Below are 15761 nucleotides of genomic sequence, written 5' to 3'. Positions count from 1 at the left end.
ACATTGCCACTTCAAGAGGGGTAAGAGGGAAACCAGAAGAATTGCATTATGGAGGTCAAAAGAAGAGAACTTTTTGCTTATTGGTTGCATTTATCATAGAAAATATAAATATAAGTTATACCACCACAACTGACCTCTTTTGACATGTTGCTATATTTTCTCTTAAGTTTACATTTATATATATATATGCATAAATTAGAGGCCCAGTGCACGAATTTGTGCACAGGTGGAGTCCGGCCAGCCCACCCCAATTGGGGTCAATTGGGCTGGGCCAGCTTCGGGGAGGAGGTGCAGGAGGTTGGTTGCCTGGCCAGCCCCACCCCTGATCAGGGTTGGGGGGGCGATCAGAGGTGGGGCTGGCCAGGGGGAGGGACTGGGAGCGGTTGGCAGGCTGACCCTGTCCCCTGGTCAAACTCCCGGTCAAACTCCCAGTTGAGGGGACAATTTGCATGTTAGCATTTTATTATATAGGATGTGAGTGTATATATACTTTTTATGATTATGATGCCTTCTCTATAAGCACTTTCATAAATTGTAATGTTCAAAATCACAATGAAGTTCTTGCTTTGGTAGCACATATACTAAAAAAAATTCTTGAAGAAAATCTCACATTCCTAACTAAGTAAAGGTGACCCTTCTCCTGACCTTCAGGAGGCTGCCTGTCATCTTGGTTCTGCACATTCATCTTCAATGTGTACCGCTGTCCCCTTGGTACCAGAACACTGGTTCTATCAACCTCTTGTTTGTGTCTCTTTCCCATTCCAGGGCTCTTATACCTGCCCTTCCATGGGTTTGAAACCCCATGAGCCTCTCCTCTTCTTTTTAATCCTTCAAGTTTCAGTTTAATTATCATCATCTCAGAGAAATGACTTCTGACCTCACTTCTCCCCTGCCATTCTCTATACTTGGCCCTCTTTGGCTTCCTTCACAGAATCAATGGTTTATAGCTATTTGCCCTCTAGAACCTCAGCTTCATGAGAAGAGGCACTGTGTCTGTCTTACCTATTGAACTACCTCTGAAATCTAGTACAGTCCGTGGCACTTAGAGGCTTGACAAATATTTGCTTTGGAAGAATTAGGACAAATGCATTATTTTGTTGCACTTTTCAGTTCTCTCTATATATTTGCAATTTTATGATTCCTTGGTATCATATAATTTCCTCTCTGTTTTAAAACATGATGGTATAAAAGAGATAAGGACAAAGTAAAAAAGGAGGAGACACAATCCTTAATGGATATATTTCTGTTGTCACTATAGTAAACTACATCTCTAATGTCCCACAAATGCTGAGTATATTTTTATGCTCCTTAATTTTAGCATATAAAAATAGCATAAATCAAACATTGAATATCTACTCCCTTCAAACTTGTAAAATTAAAATAGGGATATATAATGAATATTTTATCATCCTTAGTTTAATATTCTTCAAAATAACTACAGAAGAGTCAGATGAGCTTTTTCAAGTGGAACCTAAGCAGTCATAGGATACTAGATCTGCTTAATTCCATGAGCTAAGTTTTAGATACTTTAACAGTAATGGCCAGAAAACATCAGTATGACTACTCAGAGGTGGTTAAGAAAGCTGTGCATCAATTAGAAAGGTAAATCTGCGTGCCAGTTGGCAGTAGTTAGGTCGACAGAGGCAGTGTATTCTCAATTACTCCGAGGTCCAATGATTATGGAATCCTTCACTGTAAGCAGAAATGCAGATTTAAAAACACACCCTAAAGTATCCATCTTTCTTATTGGGCAAATGACTCCTGCCTGAGTTCAGGGAATATTCACAACCATTCAAAACCACTGCACTTCACTACAGAATAAAAATTACCCTCCTACCTTAGGAAGATCAGTTTCTCTCTTTTCAGACTTATTAAGGCAAATTTCTCAAAGTGTAAATGTATGATGATAAGTACTTTCTAATAGAGTCATTATTTGGTGAAATTTGCTCATATCTGAGATAATATGACATTTACATAGGTAATAACCCTTTCAATGTGCATTGGTATTTCCATTTTATTCAATGACCTTAGTCAGTGAACAAAGGGAATTAGAATCTTTGGGAAAAGGTTTACAACTTCTTGCAACTCCTCTTCCTATTCCATGTTCCCTGATTTAGCACTGTTACATGTAATTAGAGGCATCTCCTTATAACACAGCTTGTTGCCCATGCAAACAGTTGGAGACATCACCCTCTAATAAAAAAATATCTGGCCCGCCCCTCCTCCATACCATTTTTTTTAGTGTATTTTTATTGATTTCAGAGAGGAAGGGAGAGGGAGAGAGAGAAATATCAATGATGAGAGAGAATCATTGACTGGCTGCCTCTTGCACTCTGCCAAGAACCAATTCCAGCATGTAATAATTACAAGAGTTTTACCAAAAGGTTGGTGAAGCTTGGGGAGCTCAACAGGGTTGAGTCACATGTAGTTTACCTGTTGGAAACGGTTACAAAGCATTTTCCCCAAACCTGAATAGGATGATTGTTAGTTGCCAGACAGCTCAGGGCATTTTATTGGGGCTATTCCCCAAACTGACAATGTTTCTGTATATCCTTTGATACCGTACCCTTTGAAGTGTATATTTCCACCTTGCCTTGGGACAAATTGTACTAATAAAAGCAGTTTCCTTGGTCAAGGTGAGAGCTTTCTAGCTCCTTCAGCTGGAAGCTCCTCTGACCCCCAATGCCTTTCAAAAATATCTTTCGCCCACGGACTCCTTCTTTTTTTTTTTTTCAAATTTTTATTAAGGTATTATATGTGTACATATCTTAATCATCTACGCGCAGCCCCTTTCTCCAGAATGCTGAACCCTTTGTAAGGCTGGGAAAAAGAACCCCAGTAATTGAAGCCCGAATGAGGGGCTCCAACAGCACTCCCCGCACTGGGGATGGAGCTCGAAACCTGGGCATGTGCCCTTGACCTGAATCAAACCTGGGACCTTTCAGTCAGCAGGCTGGCGCTCTAGTCACTGCCACTGAGCCAAACCATCTAGGGCCTACATACCATTTTCCAAACACCAAACGTTTCCGTTTGGATGGACCTTATATAAAAATTGAAATTCAATTGACATTATTCTCTCTTTCTCCTTTCCCTTCCCTTCCCTTCCCTCCCCTTCCCTTCCCTTCCCTTCCCTTCCCTTCCCTTCCCTTCCCTTCCCTTCCCTTCCCTTCCCTTCCCTTTCTCCCTCCCTCCCTCCCTCCTTTCCTCCCTCCCTCACCCCCCTATTTCTTTTCAGAGAGTTGTATCAGTATTTTAAGTTTTTTGACTTTCTAAAAAGGCGCAGTACCTCACTTATCTTAGATAACTGAGAAATTACCATGACAGAAATGCTGAAATACCTTGTCATAATTTTCAATTTTACAAATCCAGTGTGTTCTACAGATTGGTAATTTAAAATGCATTCTTTATTTTAAAATGCTCTTAATAATGGTTGAGTTTTGCAACTAGATCACAAAGTCATATGTCAATTAGTATGCTTCCAGAATTATTTTTAGTAATATTAGTATGAGCCTTAGTTCCAGGGAAGAGAGAAGAAGATCCTGTTTTTCTTTTCCTTTCCTTTTGTGATAGCAAATTAGGCAACGTGTATTTTGCCACCTCCCTACCTTTTATGAACCAATTCCCCAAATCATAGTGCTCTATTTCTATAATTATGTGCCCACAGCTTTCCTAATGTCTTTTCCCTTCCCTTTTCTAAGGACAACACACAAAGTCTAGGATAAACCTAACATGCTTCATGGAGAGAGTTCCCTCATCTCTCCAAATTCAAATACTCATACTAGGTTATTTATTCTAGATCTATGTGCCATTTTTCAAAAAATGCTCATATTTACCAGTCCAAATTAATCTCTAAACTCTGTCTTTGGACAATGTTCCTGGAAGCTTGCTCTAGGGTATCAAAATTTGTATACTTTGACTTTGATAGTGTGTTTCAATTTTTCACAAACTCCAGAGTAAGTTTTTGTTTGTTTTCATGAAAGCATTCTCATCAGCAGTAAAGAACTAGAGAAAAATTGCTAAAGTAAGCATTCGTCAATTGGGGATGTTATTTTTCCTCATCAAGAAAATATTTACTCAACTGATGAATAGTACAGACTTTTCAAAAGGTCAAATTAATAACTATATGTATAAATTAAGAAATTTTATTTCATACTTTTATTTTGAAATATATATAAGGTAATTTAAAGTTGTTGGAAAACAGATGCACAATGATAATTGGGTGGATTTTTATATTAGACACCAGTCTTAAGACCAGAGCAACACAAAAAAGAGTTGTAAAATGTTACACTATATCCTATCTAATAAAAGAGAAACATGCAAATTAACTATACCTCTGCTACACCCACAAGCCATGCCCACCAGCCAATCAGGAGCGAGTATGGAAATTAACCCAACAAATATGGCAGCAGCCACAGAGATGGAGCCAGCTGGGGGCTTGGGTTGCCCCTGGCAATGGAGGAAGCCAAGTTTCCTGCCTGCCCTGATGGCCCTGGCCTCCGCTTAAGGCTACAAAGTTTCTATTATAGAAGATAAATAAATCCCAGATACCAGGGCCTCTGCTTGGGTCACCGGGCGGTGTGGCCAGCCTGCAAACCACCACAAGCCCCTCGCCCAGGCCATCCCACATCCCAAGGGAACCCCCACCCTGATCCAGGACACCCTTCAGGGCAAACCATTCAGCCCCCACCTGTGCACTAAGCCTCTATCCTATCTAATAAAATAGTAATATGCAAATTAACCATCACTCCAACACACAAGATGGCTGCCCTCATGTTGTCAAAGATGGCTGCCCCCATGTGGACACAAGATGGTCGACATAAGATGGCCAGCAGGGGAGGGCAGTTGGGAGGGACCAGGCCTGCAAGGGAGGGCAATTGTGGGCAATGAGGCCAGCAGGGGAGGGCAGTTGGGAGGGACCAGACCTGCAAGGGAGGGCAGTTGTGGATGATCAGGCCAGGAGGGGAGAGCAGTTAGGGGTGACCAGGCCGGCAGAGGAGGGCAGTTGGGGGAAACCAGGCCTGCAGGGGAGGGCAGTTAGGGGTGACCAGGCCTGAAGGGGAGGGAAGTTAGGGGCAATCAGGTTGGCAAGGGAACAGTTAGGCATCAATCAGGCTGGCAGGGGAGTGGTTAGGGGGTGATCAGGCTGGCAGGCAGAAGTGGTTAGGGGCAATCAGGAAGACAGGGAGGCCAGCAGTCCTGGATTTTGAGAGGGATGTCCAACTGCCCGTTTAGGCCCAATCCCAATCAGGCAGTCGGACATCCCTTGAGGGGTCCCACATTAGAGAGGGTGCAGGCTGGGCTGAGGGACAACCCTCCCATGCACGAATTTCATGCACCAGGCCTCTAGTTTTAATATATTTCTCAACCAGTATTTGAAAGACAAGCAATAAACCAACTATAACTCTTAAGAATTGCTTGTTAATATTACTTCTCTTTAAGACTAACAAGTCAAATCCATTTTTCTACAACACATTGAAAAGCATTTTAAGAAAATACAGTTTGTTCTAATTAAAACACAAAATTATTTTTCTTCCTTGAGCATTTTCATGTCCATGTGATACAGGCAGCCTCTGTAGCTCAAGTACATTTCTTAAGAAAAGCTTATGCAAGATTTGCAGATGTGCATCAAGAAAAGTGCCAAGGTTTGAGATGTACTCTCACTGCCTAAAAGAGACACAGAGGTATGGAACAGACTGTTGAATTTCAGTAGGAAGGCAGGGGTGGGTGGGTGGGTGGGAAGAGATTAACCAAAGAACTTATATGTATACTAGTAGCCCTGTGGATGAATCCATGCACCAGTAGCTCGCTGCCACCCACCTGTAGCTCCCCTCCCTCATAGCTTGCTGCCCTGCCCCCTCCTGTAGCTTTCCATTGCCCGCTTGTAGCTCGCTGCCCCACCCTCCTGTTGATCCATGATCTGGTCATTACACGGTCTTTACGCTTCACGGTGTAACAACCATTTGCATATTACATCTTTATTATATAGGATGTGCATAACCCATGGACACAGACAAGAGTGTGGTGAAGGCTTGGGTTCAGGTGCGGGCTAGAAAAGGTCAATGGGGGAAAAAAGAGGAGATCTGTAATACTTTTAACAATAAGTATTTGAGAGAGAGAGAGAGAGAGAGAGAGAGAGAGAGAGAGAGAGAGAGAGTACATAAATGCTGGATCCTGTCATCAGGTGAGAACTCAGAACTTCATCTTCTAGAAGGTACTAGGATAGCAGGGGATCTTTTGCAAACCTTTTATGAAAAGAGATTTTCCCAGATTCAAATCCCCTGACAAAGGCATAAAAATGATTTATATACTAAAACACTCAAGATATGAATCTGAGGAACTTACTTGTGCTGATATGATCAGACTTGCTGCTCTTTGGGGCTTGCCTCTCACATTGTGTGCCTGACCAGTTGGTGGAGCATCTAGAAATATTAAAAAAAAAAAAATCAGTGAATAATAACCTCAAAATCTGTTAATTTGGTAACTTCAACCAAATGGAATGGAGGAGCCAGCCATCACAGATTAATGAATATTAGGGAGAGATACCTGCTAATTTCCTGTGTATTGTCAGTATGCTGAAGGTAACTTCAGTTGGACTTCACTAGTTTAAATACTTTTTAAAGTTTAGTTTTATAGTCATTTTTCTTTATTTTATGCTAACCTAAAATTGTCATATTTTATAGCAAAATGGAAATCTTAATTAAGAATTGGGAATTAATTTGAGAAATACTGAAAATTATAAATAGCCAATATAAAAATTGAGCTTGCCTGTCAAACAGATCCTCCTTTATTAATTTCTGTGATTGAAAATTTTTTTTTTTCTGGTTGTTCTGAGTCCAAAGTGGAACTAGCTATCACTGAAGCTGCAGAATGTTTACTCTCTTAAAGCAGAGATAGGAAAGTAGAGTGTTTTCCCATTTAAAAATCATACTTCTATTACTATCATACTTCTATTACAATATAAAAAATGTGCCCATGTTTTTATTTTCTTCCTTACATAAGCATCCTGACACTATGATGAGAAGTCTAGCAGAGGATTAAAATAATAGATGGGATTAAAATCCATTATTTAAACATAAATCACGACCATATAATTAGCTGCTTACATCAAATAAATTCTAGAGTGGTTTCAGTTATTTTGAACAATGCTTGTTGGATAAGATGCACAAGATCCCTCCCTGTGTTTGTCAGCAGAAATTCTCAGAGCAACCATTTAATGGGCTTCAGTTCTTATTTAAAATGACAGTAAAAAAACACACCATATCAACAATTGTTGCACACAATAAAAGAACAGCTTCTAGAACCATTCCAAGTATATCTTTCTGGTCATAATGGCCAATCTAAATAACTGCAATTTCAAGGTCTCTGCCAGTTCTGTCATATTAAATTTAGATAGCTGAAGCTATTTTCAGAACGAGGCTTCGGTGACATCATGTTCATTGTTTGGGATATTCAAGAAGACAGTATTGGCTGCTCGAATACAAGGACAACATTTTATAAAATCATTATTGCCGATAAACTCAAATCATGAAAATTAAAATTTGTTTCATAAATGCATATATTAACTTTAGCATAATTAATAATAGTAATACTATTAAATATAGTTATTTGATTAATGATTATATTATAAAACAATGAGTATGGAGTATGATTTAAATGGAAGTTAATATCATTATATTATGGTTAGGCTAGCACATACATTATCCTAATTTTTTGTTCAATATTTTTATAAAAAGCTTATACATATATACCTTTTCCTACACATCACATTTATTATATACCATACTACAAGTCAATCGTTAAAGTAGATAAATAAATTTTAAGGCCAAGCTTATGACATTGTCCATACTACTGAAGTGAGGTAATGGAATGAGCACATTTTCAAGTAATTATAATAAAGGGGACACAACAAAAACATAATTTTTTTTAAAAAGTCACTTATTTTTCTTTCTCAATTGTGGTTTTACAGATGAATGATGAAGAAATTTGTTCCAGTTCTTCAGAGTTTTAAATTCTTGACACAGTCCACAGATAATTTACAGTAAGATGTTTAGTAAGACTTTGCAAATATGTTGTTGGAGTGAATTCTGATCATTGAAAAATTCTTTTTGCTTTATGTTTGTTAAATCTTCCTAACGGACCACTGAGAAAGTTTTACATGCTCTGATTAAAATAATAATGCTGACTGATTTAGTAATTGTATTATATTACTAATGTATACAAGGCTACTTTTGTGCAATTATATTGAACTAGAGGCCTGATGTACAAAATTCATGTAAGGGGCTCGGCCCCCGCCGCGGCCCTCACAGCCCCAGCTTCATCCGGAAGGTCGTCGGGTCTAATTACCATATTACGTTTTTATTATTATAGATTACTGATTAAAATGTCAAAATTTGCTCTTTATACTACCTTCTTTAATTAAAAGAAAACAAAAAAAAACAACACCTAAATCAGGGTTCATGTTAAATAAGAAGAATGACCTAAGGTAAACTATGTTACTAGGGAAAAAGAACTCCTGGGGGCTCATCATTACTCTAAGATGCTTGTAAGTCAGAAAATGAAATTGCTCAGAAATTGGAAGATTAGATGCTAATTGGCCAGATTCTGTTCTGATATAAACATCATGCATTTTAAGTACTTTTGCAAGTTATAAAGTATATGCCACTGGAACTTCAAAAGAGAGAGATTTTTAAGCAAAAAAGATAAAGTGGTGTGATTCTTATTCCAAATTTTGGGATTTTGTTAACAATGTTGATTTGTTTTTTATTTTACCCATAGCTTGGACCCAGAACTGTATTCATAAGAGATAAAAGCAAGAACCTATTAGTAGTCATAATGCTCCTATCTTTCAAATGGAGGCACATTTAAATTCCCTAAACTGCAGGAAATACTTATTCATAATGGAAATAATAGATAGATTGTGCTGAAGAAATAATTAACAGATACACATTTTAATCAGCTGTTGATCACCATGTAATATTCTCCATATTCCTTATTAAATAACTAGAGGCCTGGTGCACGAAATTCGTGTACTCAGGGCTGCGGGCGGGGTGGGGGTCCCTCACCTGGCCTGTGCCTTCTCGCAGTCCGGGAGCCCTCAGGGAATGTCTGACTGCTGTGGAGGCGGGACAGGCTTCCGCCACCACTGCTGCACTCACCAGCTGTGAGCCTGGCTTCTGGCTGAGCAGCGCTCCCGCTGTGGGAGTGCACCGACCACCAGGGGGCAGCTCTTGCATTGAGCGTCTGCCCCCTCGTGGTCAGTGCAAGTCATCGCGAATGGTCATTCCGCCGTTCTGTAGATTTCCATATTAGCCTTTTATTATATAGGGTTATATAGGATGCTTTATGGCCAAAGATAAAATAAGATATATTACACTGTTCTACATTTGTTCCAGTATTAAAAAAATACTCTTTTGAGATATTAAATCAAATAGATACCATTATTCCTGTTGCCTGCTTTACAAAATTCCTAGTTAAGACATTTGTTTCTCCATAAATTCTCCCAACGGTTGATTTAAGACCAAGTATTTTTATCATTTTTACAAAAATGCATAAGTCTTCACACTCTGAGTAGACTGCAATGATGAAAGACAGTAATGGCAAAGCATTTAAGGATTGGAATGTGTGCAGATCATCAAAATTTGTCCAATTCCCCACTGAATTATTTGCATAATCATGCTGATTATAATACCTCTGACATCTGTCTCTTTTTCCTTATTCCTCAAGCAAGATCCATAGTCCACGCCTTGGCCATCTTTAATATGTGCTGCTCCCAGCTATTCATCCTAGGACTATTATCTTCAAGTTAGTCCTGCATGGTCCTTCTAAGAAACCATTTTTTTTTCTCACCATCATTAACACCTATATGTTGTTTATTTTAAACTTTTTTCTACAGTTGTTTTCCACCTTGAGACAATGAAAAATCGCTTCTTTTTATGTGTTGGTCACCAAACCACTCTGAGTTATTTAACTTTTTAAACACTTTCATGAGTTTTAACTAAGTATTGTTGGATTAGGGAAATACAGATAAATAGATAGATTCTTATTCTAATTACCTAAACAATTGTTTATCCTTCTTCTAATCATCAAATGAAAATATTTCTCCTAGCTCTTTCTTGAAGCCAATAGCTGCCTGATTTAACATTCTTTTTGTACTTTTTCCCTTTTCTCCTAGGCCATTTGACATTTAAAAAAAAAAAAAGTTGTTTACTGTTACATTACTTTCTTAAATATATTCTTCTACTGCATTGTAGCTATATGTATAAAATATTCTTAAGTATATTTGATGACATTTCATTTATTTTCTAAATTAGACTAATGATTAACAAAATGGAAAAAATTGTTAAAATTCAAATTCTGGATTCCCATATACCAGTGGTCGGCAAACTGCGGCTTGCGAGCCACATGCGGCTCACGAGCTGCGGTTTGCCGCTCTGTTGACTAATGAGTTTGCCGACCACTGCCATATACCATAAATTTTCATTTAGCACATTGGAGTTGTGGCCAGAAATATGTATTTTAACAGTGACTGTAATGCAAGCAATTCACAATTCACACTTCAAGAATTATATCCCCACAGACATTGTCCTTATACCAAATATTATTCAATCATTTAAAAAAATTTAGGACTGGAATAATGATATTCATATCTAGCACGATTGTGCAAAAGAGTAAATAACATCAGTATAAATTCTTTACATACTACCTAAAAAACTGAGTAGGTTTTTATTTTAGGTAACTAGTTCTCATCTGAGTGTTACTATATGAAATGTATTGTTAGGTAATTTTTTATTTCATTTTTAAAAACTGTTTTTATTGACTTCAGATAGAGGAAGGGAGAGGGAAAAATAGAAACACTGATGAGAGAGAAACATGGGATCAGCTGTGTCCTGCAAGCCCCCTACTTGGGATCAAGCCCTCAACCTGGGAATGTGCCCTGACCAGGAATTCTGAAAACTCCTGGTGCCTGGAATGATGCTCAACCACTGAGCCACATGGGCTGGGCTATTATGTCTTGTAGCAGATTGTGAGGTTATTGTATTTTACAGTATTATCTGTTCCAATTCTAATTTTCTGTGACACAGAGAAATATCTTTGTGTAAAGGCAATTGTGTAACACATATTACTAGGAAGCACAATAAACATTTTAGAATATCAAAATAAGTTTGGTATATATAACAAAATGTAATCTTTACAAAGGAACAGTTTTTACATTTAATTGCATAAATATAAGACATATAATTACACTGTCCAAAATAATGATAGCTTTGAAAGAGTAGAGTGATTAGTACAAGGAAAACTGAAGTCAGATATAAAGTACTGAGGGTATATTGAAATCTTATGTATTACCTTTCAGTGTAACGATGATCAACTTACTTGGACTACATACACATGTTACTTTGTAGAAATGTGGTCTAGAGTTGCCTGCTTTGGAGAGACTTCAAAACAAAATAATGAGATTAATATTTGCTCCCTGTTTACATAAAGGTCATGAACTCTTCTAACCTAGGTAAAATTCAAAAGTGAACTTTAAAGCAATCTGAAATTGAATTTCTCCTCATATATATGTGCTAGGCTGCCCTTATTAACCATGATGATGAAGATATTCAGAAGAAATATCTTTAGTATTCCCTTTTCTTTCTACACTGAGAGGAAAAATGGCATGCAGGAATTAAAGAATGCTTAGAAAACTTGTAGTAGCATCCATATTTTGGTGCTTCAAAAATCTCATTCAGTATAAATAAAAAATATGATTGTGTTTTGTGTACCAGATTTATACAATATCATGTTCACATACTAGGTGAAGAAAATTAGAAAATTAAAAGACTTGAAAATATTATTTTTCTGATTAATTCTGAAAATTTTACTCTTTTATGGTTGAGCCACGACTACTTTGTACACAAAAGACCTAATTTTGAAGCTCTACACTAGATGTAGCCCCCAGAACCATTTTTGCCCTCTCTCCTGGCAGAAAGAAGTATTATAACATGTTTAAAAAATCATTGCATTTTGAACAGATATTTGTATATTTAGTCACCTGTTTATTAATATTACTTTAAAACATGTTCTACTGTTATTGTTCTACTTTTTGAGATAACAATTATTTCATATATAATAATTCAAAATTTTAGTGCAATGCCTCAAAAAATTTCTACTCTAACTCTGATGAAAATTTTGCATAAGATTTAATTTACATATACTGAATTTTGTGCCAGATCCCATACTAAGTATTTTCATACAAACAAGTACTCTTATTTAACTTCTATAATAATGTATAGAGTTGGAATTATTTACTCTGTGTTAAAATGGTTTTCCCAAAAGAGCATAGTAATAAATAAGTAGTATAAATAAAATAGGGGTTGTTATTTCATCATTGTTATCTGTGATAATGCCATATCCTTCTAATTCAATGCAAGAGTAGGAAGAAGTTATTTTTCTTACTCTCTCATTCCAGTCCCTTAATAAGAAAGTCAAAATACTGTCTGAACAAAAGAAAATAAATGCTTTTTGTTTTTTTGAGTAGTAAAGTGGTAAGACTTACACATTGGCTCAGACCTGTGGTCAGTAATGCCTAATATTTTCTCTCTGGCAGTGAGAGTTAGAAACATTAAAGGAAGTTAATATCCTTCTTGATATCCACTCTGCATTTTGTGTTGGTTCCAAATCCTATATATGTGTCTTTTATATCTTTAAAGACACAGCATTTATAAATTCATCTGTCATTACTCAATTCAATTTTAACTCCCACAACCATTTACTCTATATTTCACTCATTTGGTATTTTTCATATGTAATATTGTACTGCAATTTCTATTTACTCAGCACTATTCTCTATTCACATAGGACTGTTACTTCTTACATGGCAATAACTAGGTATTACCCTGCTTTTAAAAAATATGTTTATTGATTTTAGAGAGAGGAAGGGAGAGGGAGAGAGAGATTGAAACATCAGTGATGATAGAGAATCATTGATTGGCTGCCTCCTGCATGCCCCCTACTGGGGATTGAGCCTGCAACCTGGGGATGTGCCCTCGATGGGAATCGAACCCGGGACCCTTCAGTCTGCAGGCCGACGGTCTATCCATTGAGCCAAATCGGATGGGACTGCTTTTTTTTTCTTCATAACAGCACGATTTACCATAGCTAAGATTTGGATACAGCCTAACTGCCCATCAGCAGATGAGTGGATTAAAAAACTGGTACATCTACACAATGGAATATTATGCTGCTGTAAAAGGAAGGAACTCCTACCATTTGCAACATCATGGATGGAATTGGACAGCATTATACTAAGTAAAATAAGCCAGTCAGAGAAAGATAAATATCACATGATCTCACTAATTTGTGGAATATAATGAACAACATAAACTGATGAACAAAAACAGATCCAGAGACAGAGAATCATCGATCAGACTGTCAAACCTCAGAGGGAAGGCAGGGGAGGGTGGGGGTAAGGGGGAGAGATCAACCAAAGGACTTGTATGCATGCATATAAGCCTAACCAATGGACACAGACACCAGGGGGCTGAGGGCATGAGTGGGGGGTGGGGGTAATGGGTGATAAAGACACATATGTAATCCCTTAATCAATAATAAAAAAAAGACCAACTTTAGGTAGTATCTTAAATTTGTGTGTGTTGTCATAACTACACTGGATTCAACTCTGTAATAACCATCATGCCTACTTTAAAAATATTACATTAAATCATTTTGTTGGCTAGTACTGATAACATTAGTAAAACAAAGTTAATCTTATTTTAATATTAAGATAATTTGGTCAGAAAAAGTTTTTGATTTTTGAGAAGTGTTGATGAGGTGAAGTAAAAAAAATAATGGGATGTTCAGTAAACTCTGACCAACTATTACTTTAGGAAAAGTAAAAATTAATGAGAAATTTCAATTGAAATGGTGACCGTGAGTGAAATAAAATTAATAAAATGGATTGTTTAAAGTGATTTATTTTAGGAGGTAAGGAGAAGTATAAAAGAAAAGATGAAATCTCTTTTGCCAAGAAATTATCCATAAATGGAGGTTTGTTAAAATTGGGTGATTTGAGTTAGAAATGTTTAAACATAAAATTCTGTGCAGGTCACTTGAGCAGAAATGGCCACTGAAGTATGGAATGATGACTGAATAAATATTAAAAAAATGAAATATCTAGTAATAGAAACCTTTAACCATCTAGATACTCCCCAAGAAATTTTACTGAAAGCAGATCAGAAAGGTATAAGTGTTTTTTAGAGTGAGCAGAAAATTTCTACTTAAGTGAATACATTACATGCATCAACTGAAAGAAAAAAAGGAACAATCATAAAATTAGTATTAAGTAATCTGGTGGATGTAATTGAAGACATAAAAGTAGGCCATTACACTAGAAACAGTGGTTACAATTTTATAGTTAAAGGTGAGAAGAAAAACTGAATATGAGTAGAAAGCTCTATCTACATGGTGCCAAGATGAATGGCCAATTCCAAAATTGGCTTAAAAACATACCAAACCATGATGGGAAGGTGGTGGTGAAAATCTCCATGCTTAGTGCCAGTCAGATAGATAACTACTTTGCAACCTGAATATTTTATGTTTTAGCACAAAATAGAAGTAAACAACAAAGAATTTGAAAGCCTTTCCTATTTCTTAGGGCTTCTGCGGTGCTGGGTGGTGAAATCTAAAACATATTATAATGGGAGTGTCTGGCATATCCAACTCCATTCATTCATTAATTCTTCATTATATAAAATCAGATGGATGATCACATTCTAGCAATTTGGGCATGTAAAAATGTTACCTTCTTCTGTGACATAAATTGTGCACTCTTTAGTTCTTGTTCCATGCTTCTGCCAACTGAGAAATGCTTATTTTTTCCCCATTACAACAATTCTAAAGGTGCTTGTCTGATGGGAACTTTGACATGGAAATCTGTTGACTGATCTAGTTTTCTTGACTTGTCCCTGACTTGGGATATGAGAGCAAGAAATAAACCTTTATTGTTAAAAGCATCTGAAATCTGTGGTTGCTTTTACAACAGTAAAATATGGGAAAGCTTATATATTTCTAGGAACTTATCTATTTCTTCTAGGTTATGAATTTGGTGTCTTAACGTCTTTCATAGTATTCTAGTATGATCCTTTGTATATCTGTGATGTCTGTGGTAACTTTTTCTCTTTTATTTCTGCTTTTGTTTTATATGAATCTTTTTTTTTTCTCAGTGAGTCTAACCAGGGGTTTGTCCATTTTATTAATCTTTTTTAAAGAACCAGCTCTTTGTTGTGTTAATTTTTTGATTAGTCTTTTTGTTCTTTATTCTGTTCAATTCTCCTCTAATTTTTATTATTTCATTTCTTCTGCTGCTTTGGGTTGCATTTGTTCTTTTTTTTTTGTCCTTCAACATGTGGTGTTAGGTTGTTTACTGGGATGTTCCTTGTTTCTTTAGATAGGCCTGTAATGATATAAACTTCCCTCTATCACTGCTTTCCCTGCATCATAGAACTTTTAATATTGTCGTATTGTCATTCTCATTTGTCTCCATAAATATTTTGATCTCACCTTTAATTTCTTCTTTCACTCAGTCTTTTCTTAGTAGTGTGTTGTTTAATCTCTACATAATTGTGGGTTCCTTTACTTCATTTTTCAGTTGATTTATAATTTCAAAACTTTGTAGGTAGAGAATATGCTTGGTATAAATTCAATCTTCTTGAATTTGTTGAGGCTAGTTTTGTGACCCAACATATGGTCTATGCCTGAGAATGCTCCATGTGCACTGGATA

At 36.7% G+C, this 15761-nt stretch overlaps 1 protein-coding gene across 2 annotated transcripts in view; it reads right to left on the bottom strand.

Moving 5' to 3' along the window:
• The window catches only part of LRP1B (LDL receptor related protein 1B), a 1782191-nt gene that overhangs the window by 11839 nt on the left and 1754591 nt on the right, over positions 1 to 15761 (bottom strand). For both annotated transcript variants that reach the window (XM_080670835.1, XM_080670834.1), the window contains one exon: positions 6343 to 6419. In XM_080670835.1, coding sequence (XP_080526961.1) covers positions 6343 to 6419 — 77 coding nt within the window. The remainder of the gene's footprint in view (positions 1 to 6342; positions 6420 to 15761) is intronic.

The sequence above is a fragment of the Plecotus auritus genome (genome assembly GCF_963455305.1).
Source record: "Plecotus auritus genome assembly, chromosome: 5".
NCBI classification, from domain to species: domain Eukaryota; kingdom Metazoa; phylum Chordata; class Mammalia; order Chiroptera; family Vespertilionidae; genus Plecotus; species Plecotus auritus.
The sequence above is the reverse complement of the archived record's forward strand: the minus strand, read 5'-3'. Positions and strand labels throughout refer to the sequence as shown.